The following is a 7,667-nucleotide window of genomic DNA, read 5'->3' on the forward strand; positions in this document are numbered from 1 at the left end:
GCAGGGGGTCAGGCTAGATGATCTGTTCAGGTCCCTCCTGACCCTAGCTACTATGAAACTACTATGAAACTATGAATGAATACACAGATATAATAACTATCACATTAATTCCCCAGTGCTTAACATATAATTCCCCCAACTTCTCCATTGCCAAGACATTTTAAAAATCCACCATTTTTGCAGGATGCACTCAAAGTAATCTGAAAGCACCAGTACTTAAATGTTCCCAATGTGGAACATGTTCCTGCTGGCATTTTTGGAGTGTTATTGAAGAGCCTGATGTATAGAGACAAGGATGAGTATTAAACTGAGCCTTGCTTATTTCACACAGATTAGAGATATGGACAGCACATGGACAGACCAGGGCATCCAATGTGTAAAAGGAAGAAAGGTTAAAGAATAATATTAAAGGAGATGGTAGTTTTCAAGCTATTTAAAAGATCTGTCCAGATGATGGAAAAGGGTGCATTTTAAAAACAAGCTAGCTACCAGGATTAGAAACACTCTTTGGCTCCAAAGTTGTACACTAAATCCCTAATTAAAACAGAGCAACTCATATTTTAAATACATTAGCTGGTAAGGACTGACCCTAAGAGCAGCGTTCCCGCTAAGCTGCATGGTGTGTGCGGCCACGCAGGCATGCCTGGCAGCACAGCATGAGCATGCCTGTGCGGCTGCGCACACCACACAGTTTAGAAGGAATGCTGCCTAAGAGGGTACCTAATGACAACAGCTGTCAGCTACCTTGCCTTTTTTTTTTTTACATATCTACATTCTAGAGCAGACAAACCCCAAATGTAGACACAGTCTAGAAGAGAAGCTTTAGTTATAGAACCCCAAACACAATTTTACAGTAAGCCTACACTGAGTGTAAAAGGGTGCTCCAATCTTATTGCCTGATTCATAAAAGGATACTCTGTCGTCCTCTAGACAGAATCTAAAAGTAAAGAACCTCATTACTCAAAAGAAGTTAAGAGTCCTTACAGGGCACTAGTAGAAACTGTCACAATAGCATACAAAGTGCCAGCACTGGAGAACACATCAGAAAGATCAAGACAAGCTTAAAAAAAATTAATCTTCAAGAATTATTCGTGAAATACTGCATTTCACGCCTTTAGTGGCTTAACCAAAAGTCTATCCAGAGAAATTAAAACTGTCTATCTACAAATGTCAAGGCCACTGAGCACCCATATTATGTGAAAGGACTTGCTATATGGAATACTGACAGAGTTTTAGCTTGGAGGCAGTGTAATGGACAACTATGGGAAACGCAGAATGTAGCATGGATAACTTTATCATCAACGGCCAGAAGCACTAACATTACGTCCACCTTTTGGCATTGTCCAGAAGAATGAGCATACTGGCCCCTTCATCATCTTGGAAGCTTTCATAGTGATGTCGGTCAGCATTCCCAATCAAATAGTCAAAGATGGAAGTGTCAATGATGTCGAGGAGGCGGGGGCCAGCATCATAGGGTGAGGTCTTCTTCACAGCATCACAGTAGCTTTCATCATACTCCCACCTGAAGGCAGACAAAGAATCAAAGTCAAAGCTATATCAAAAAAAGATGACAGCTAGAGGTTCTGGCAGAACAGCCCAGGAAGACTCACTCTTGCACTTCAATTAATCAAGTTTGTTTGTTTTTTTAATATTTTTGTTTTCACGTAAGAGTCTTGAGCACAGTCAGGTTGGCATAAAGGGGTTTTAACAGCGACCATTACTTAAACAAAGAAAAACAGGGCTTGCTTAACATAACTAACACACTGAAACCTTAGTGAACACAAGGTGAGCTGTAGTTTTAACACATTAACTATAGACCTGATCTTGGTAAAACCAGAGCCAGTTATTTTCTCCCACAATGCTCATTTACTCTTCCTGTTCATTATACAGTACTTGAGGTCACAACACTGAATTCCCAAACAAGAGACTGCAGAACTCTCACCTTGACTTGTCTTTCTAAATGCTGCCTCATAACAAGTTCCTTGAGTGCACTGTCTAATTCTATTCTTGATTTGTTTTCCCCTTTTCAACAGTTCTCCATCCATCTTTCGTCTCTAATGAAAATGGCCTCAGAAGGTCACCAATGACCTCCACCTCACCAAATATAAAGTCCTCTTTTATTTACTCATTCTTCTTTAGTCCAGAACTGCCTTGGCACAATGGATCATCCCCTTTTGTCCTTGAAACCTGCTCCCTTGCTGCATTCCCATAGTACCATTTATCCTTCATCTCCAACTGCTCCTTCAGAATCTCCCATCCTCTTCTCCACAGGCAAACCCTCAGGGCTCTCTCTTTTCTGCTCTTCATGCATTCAAGATTTAGGTTCGGGATACTCTGATTGTTTCTTCCTGCAGCACACACTACAAGAGAGGCTCTCATGGGACACTTGCTTTCCCAATACCTAAACTCCAATCAGTTTACTTCTAAATACAGTTCAGTTCATTCCTTGTACCCCCAGGAAAAGTTTCACAGATTATAGTTTGAAAAATTAACCCACCCACAGCTCCAGCTACAACCTTCAGGGTGATCAACTAAAAGAGACTCTTCTTCACCCTCTGCCCCTGACAACACGTCCTCAACAACCTACCACTGTTTCAACCTCCATATGAAAAAAACAATTTTCCATCCAAAATGTTTTCCTCTCCCTTCACTATCACAGTTGACTATTCCACATTTTTCTTTCTTACTACTATTTGCAACCTGGATGGCATATCTACAACTCTCCATGACAAGGTTCCTATTAGGTCTTGTCGTTCCTTCCTCTAGGTCTCTCAAAGCCATTCTTTCTCTCCATCAAAACAGCTGAAATCCTGCATTATGTTATGGTCACCTGTGACCTTTCCTAAGTAATAAGTACCTCTCCTATAACCCTTTCCATCCAAGGACTTCAATGTGCTTCACAAAACACCAATTATCTCTGAAACGCCTCAGACCCTCTGCAAACTGGGAATACAGATCAAGGAAATGTCGACTGCATAGGTTAGCTGCCCTGCCCTGCCCCTACTCCTTAGTTGCCAAAAGTCACGTAATGGACCAGCAGCAGAGACGAGATTAAAACGTAGCTGGTCTGACTGTCTCAATAGCCATGCTGTCTCCAGAGGACTGGATTAAATTGTACTTGGGCCTTCCAGTATCTAACTTTTTCTAGTTATCCCAAGCACCATGACCAAAGTCTCTCATTGCTCTGAATATATCCCATATGCCATGTCCTCAAAACCTCTCACTTGCATCTTCTCTTCTTCCTTCATCAAAGTTAAACTCCACCTCCTTACATTCAATATACTGCATAAATACACAGCTCCTACACCTTATTTTATATTGCTTCCTACACTGCATAGACCCACAATACGTTACCCAGCCCATTCTCACAAGTGCTCCTTTTATCTTTTTCACATGCTTTAATTAATGCTTTTCAGACCTGTGCTTAATCTTTTTGGAACAGCTTCCCCTTTCCTATCCACCAAGTTACCATCTTTTTCTTCCTCTCATTTTTCATGCAGGCTTCCAATGCTGACTCTGTCTCCAACACCATCTGCTCCTACATTTATTTCCAATCTTACATGGTATTAGAATCATATTGAGACTCCTTAGGTCAGAGATCTCATCTATTACAAGACTGAAAAAGGCTACATTTTCTAATGCCACTATAGAAATAATATTAAGGAGGATTACTCTGGACAAGGCATAAGAAGCAGAATCGGGAGGATAAACTCGTACAGAAATATCTTCCACAATTAGCACCAGCAGGAAGTAGATTTCATGACATATGAAATGTATGTTGATTTCTGCCCCTGCTCCCTCAGTTAGGTTTGCACAGGTTGAAAGCAGCAATATAGTTAAATAAAAGGAAAAAGTTCTAACATTGTTTGACCCCCATCTACATAAACTATATTATAATATCAAGATTTTCATGACAGAATAGGTGTTACCCCAACAAAGTAAAATACACTGTGCAAACAGCCTCTTTAAGATGTGAAATGGCTTCTTAGAGAAAAAAAAAGAAGAAAAAGAAAGAAAAGCTTTTTGTTCTTTCCAGACTTACAAAGATTAGATGATTCTGGCCTCGATTTAGTTCAGAACTTAAATATGTGTTGAACACTGTGTGGCTTCCAACTTTAAAAAGGCAACACCAACTTTCTGCTGAACGAGACCCTTTCAGAAGCCCAAAGAGTAGGTATTTAATACTTTAAAACCGGTTAAACCATGAGGTCAGATTCTGTGAATAACCAGATTATCAGAAATGAATGGGAACAATTTAATTCAGGGATTGAGAATATCCCGCTGACCACTTATCCAAGACCAGCACTTGGAAAAGTTTATGGGTCTTGACAAAAAATTTACCCCAAACAGTTGCTGAGATACTGTAAACTCTTGTGCCCATACTCATTTCTTTGTCTAACCGTATTGTTCTGGCATGAAGACAGGGTCTATATATTGCTGGTAATCAGCTAATAAAAAGAACTTCTCAGTTCTAAATTCTTTAAGGTGAGATATAATGTGCCGTAAACACACAAGAATTTCTTCTTGAAAAAACAATGGAATTATGTCTCTAAGAAGATGCATGAAATCTCCCAGAAACACACTGAAACCATTCTGGAATAAAACCTCTAAAAAAAAAAAAAAAAAAAAAAAGATCAAAAAGAAAACAAGCACAGAAAAGCAGAAACATCCAACAAAATCCATGAAATTAGGCATGATGGGTAAGAGCTCAGTGTCACATTATGTTATTATCTTTATTAGCTTTGTACTAAACTTATGGTAGACACAATGGCAAAGCATCGGCAGCATGGATCTAACACTGCCCAGTAATCTCAGTGATGTGGCTGAGTTGCTCAGAAACCTCACTTGACTTGTGGGATAAATTACCTTCTAGGCAGGCAGTGGCATGCTAACCATTCCAGGATGCCCTGAGGAATTCTCCCTCACTAGCCCAAATTAAAAGATGTCTTATCAGGTCTTCATTTGTAGCACCAGTTCAAGAAATCTGGCTGCAACTCTCTTTGGACCATGTGAATATTTTAATCAGCTAGTCACTGCTAAACACTGAAAAGACAATCTGACTGGGAACTGCCACATTACAGGGTTATGGGGTGCAGGTACCTGGCGAGTTTTCCTTCACGATAAGTTCTGCCCCAAGGGTGCCGGTGCTTCTGAAGAGGCCAGACATCAGGTAGCCACAGAGTGACTGATCCCTCCATGATGTCCCCCTCCGCACAAGCTGGTTCTGTTTCCCGACAATAGTAACACTTCCCATAGAAACAAGTATTATTACCTAAAAAAAACCAAAAACCCAAAAAAGCAACACACAATGACAAGAATACAAATCAATCTATGGTAGCATCCAGTCATGGCAGAATCATGAGAGATTTTTTGCAAGTCCTCACACAGGGGTCCACTACATTTGCTCTCCATAAAGAGGGAAACAAAACTTTTCCCTGTCTCTTTGAAGGGAGCACCACCTGGAGATAAAACCAAGAGAAATATACTCATCTTTTAAGGTATGAAAAGGTCTGCATGGATACAGGAACTTTTTCTGTGATTGAATATATTATAATACATACAAATACATACACAAACTATATCATAGCACCACTGGATGAATAATGACAGTCACAGAGGCAACCTCAATTCTTACAATTTCTAACTTTCAAGTGTTTTGCTTTGCAATCTTAATATTGTTCTTTTAAAGCTTGTGTGTGTGCACATGTGCTTTCCTAATATTGTAGAACAGCAAACCAAAAACCCTCCAGAAGTGCCATCAAGTGGCATTATGCTGTCCAGCCACAAGTATCATTAATAGAGGAAAACCTTTAGATCCATCACACAGACCTCTGCTGCTTTAGCTGAGAGATTAAGTGACGGCAATAATGGGCTAGCATCTCTGTGTGGCCCTACAGTACAAGGATGGATGGACACCTTGCAAGAGGCTTTCATGGATATTTACTGACAGCAGATGAACATTGGAACTCCACAATCTTTGTCTACTTTCCAAGTGCAGGCAGCTTGGACTCTGGGAGGCGATAACGGGAAAGGTGGGAGCAGGGAGGAGATTTATGGCCCTCAGCAGGGGGCCAGGTTGCAAGCTCCAGCCTATGGTAGCAAAAGATGGCTGATCTCTGTTCTAATGGACACAAGCTTTTGCCTGCTCTTCACCAAATTTAACTCCTTCGGCTCTTCCTCTATGACCTGCAGCCTAGCCCCTTGCCAACGTAGCTTCAGGTTTCAGCCTCCTACTTTCTTGTGCAATCATTTCCCTTTCCCAAATGTCAGTGTCCACCCTACCCTACGCCTCGTTTCATGTCTTGACAGGCTTCTAGTCCTCTCTGCTCCCCACCACTCCCCAGCCTTAAGATCCTTGTCCAACTTCCTCCCATCCTTCTTTGTTCCACTCTTTTTACCCAAGCAATCCAGTCCTATCCCCTACTCCTGGCTCCTTGTCAGATCTCTCTCTCCCTCCCTGCCACACTGATTCTTGTCCCAGGCTACTTTGAAGTCTGACTAGATGATTTATCATCATTTCTGACCTTAAAAAAAAATCATGAACCCCCCAACCTTTCCCCTGTCTCCCCAAGGCAGTTGCCAGTCCCTTCCAATTTTCTACCTGATTCTCTCTCCACCCACACAACCGAATTTCAGTCCTAGGCATGTGTCCACCCCTCCATCTTCCCTGCCTGCTCCTTCTCCAAATTAACTCTCCATTACACCTCCCCAAGCTAGGTCTGGCTCCCATTCTTATTTAGGCAGCTTTCTCTTTCCCACACTACCTAGATGTCAGTAAAGTGATCTCTGGGAGCACAATAGAGACAGGTTCTCTGCTCCCTGTTCATCTGTCTGGCCCTGACAAAGAGCTGTAGCAGCCCAGAGCTACCAAAGCAGGGCAAATCCTGCTCAACTCCAAAGTGCAACTTGCCTAGCACAGATGGGATCTTCAGGTGTTATCACTGTGTAAGTGCCATCCACTAGTCTGTATGGAGCATGTGTGAACTGTGGTATTTAAAAAGCTGGGTCAAAAGACTTGGTTAAATTTGAATGTTGATAAACAACAACCTCCAGGCAAGTTTTTTTAACACAAAGAAATATAACTCTTCATAACTGGACTGAAATAAGTAATAACTAAAGCACAAAGCATTTTCTGAGGCATAACCACCATCTGGAAACAGTCTGCCTTAAATGACTAAACCCACTGATCCGCTATGAACTAAATACTGAAAATAGTTCTAACTACGATCACCTCAGCGTATTTTATATACAGTGTTTCAATGCTTTGCACACTGTGGTTTTATGCAAACATCATCCATTACCGTTTGGTGTGTCAGCCAAATCTTTCCAGCTGTCCATTCATGTTTACCATAGACCTAAAGAATAATTCCATTTTTTTGCTTCAGACATTAGGGAGAAATTGTTTATTCAAACAAACAATTCAAACAGCCATACAACAGGCATAAAAAGGTAAAGGAAAATTAGTTTTTGTAAAAAAAACCCCAACCTTGCCAAGTAAGTTTATGCAAGTGTCAAAATCCTTCCAATGACATGAAGCAACTTATTAGGTCCCTATAGTATAGTTAACTGATCCACAACTATGCCAAATTCTCATAGCTCTTTTTATTGGTTGGCTTAACATGTTGTTGTTTGTTTGGTTTGGTTTGGGTTTTTTTTTTGGGGGGGGG

General features: G+C 41.0%; 1 protein-coding gene across 3 annotated transcripts in view; it reads right to left on the bottom strand.

Annotated features, from left to right (window-relative positions):
• Positions 1 to 7,667, bottom strand: part of FAM20B (FAM20B, glycosaminoglycan xylosylkinase) — a 41,000-nt gene that overhangs the window by 10,378 nt on the left and 22,955 nt on the right. For all 3 annotated transcript variants that reach the window (XM_025214770.1, XM_025214771.1, XM_006033015.3), the window contains exons 5-6: positions 5,101 to 5,272; positions 1,331 to 1,522 (exon numbers count right to left, since the gene is read on the bottom strand). In XM_025214770.1, the coding sequence (XP_025070555.1) occupies positions 1,331 to 1,522; positions 5,101 to 5,272 (364 nt within the window). The remainder of the gene's footprint in view (positions 1 to 1,330; positions 1,523 to 5,100; positions 5,273 to 7,667) is intronic.

The sequence above is a fragment of the Alligator sinensis genome, unplaced genomic scaffold (genome assembly GCF_000455745.1).
Source record: "Alligator sinensis unplaced genomic scaffold, ASM45574v1 scaffold293_3, whole genome shotgun sequence".
NCBI lineage: Eukaryota > Metazoa > Chordata > Crocodylia > Alligatoridae > Alligator > Alligator sinensis.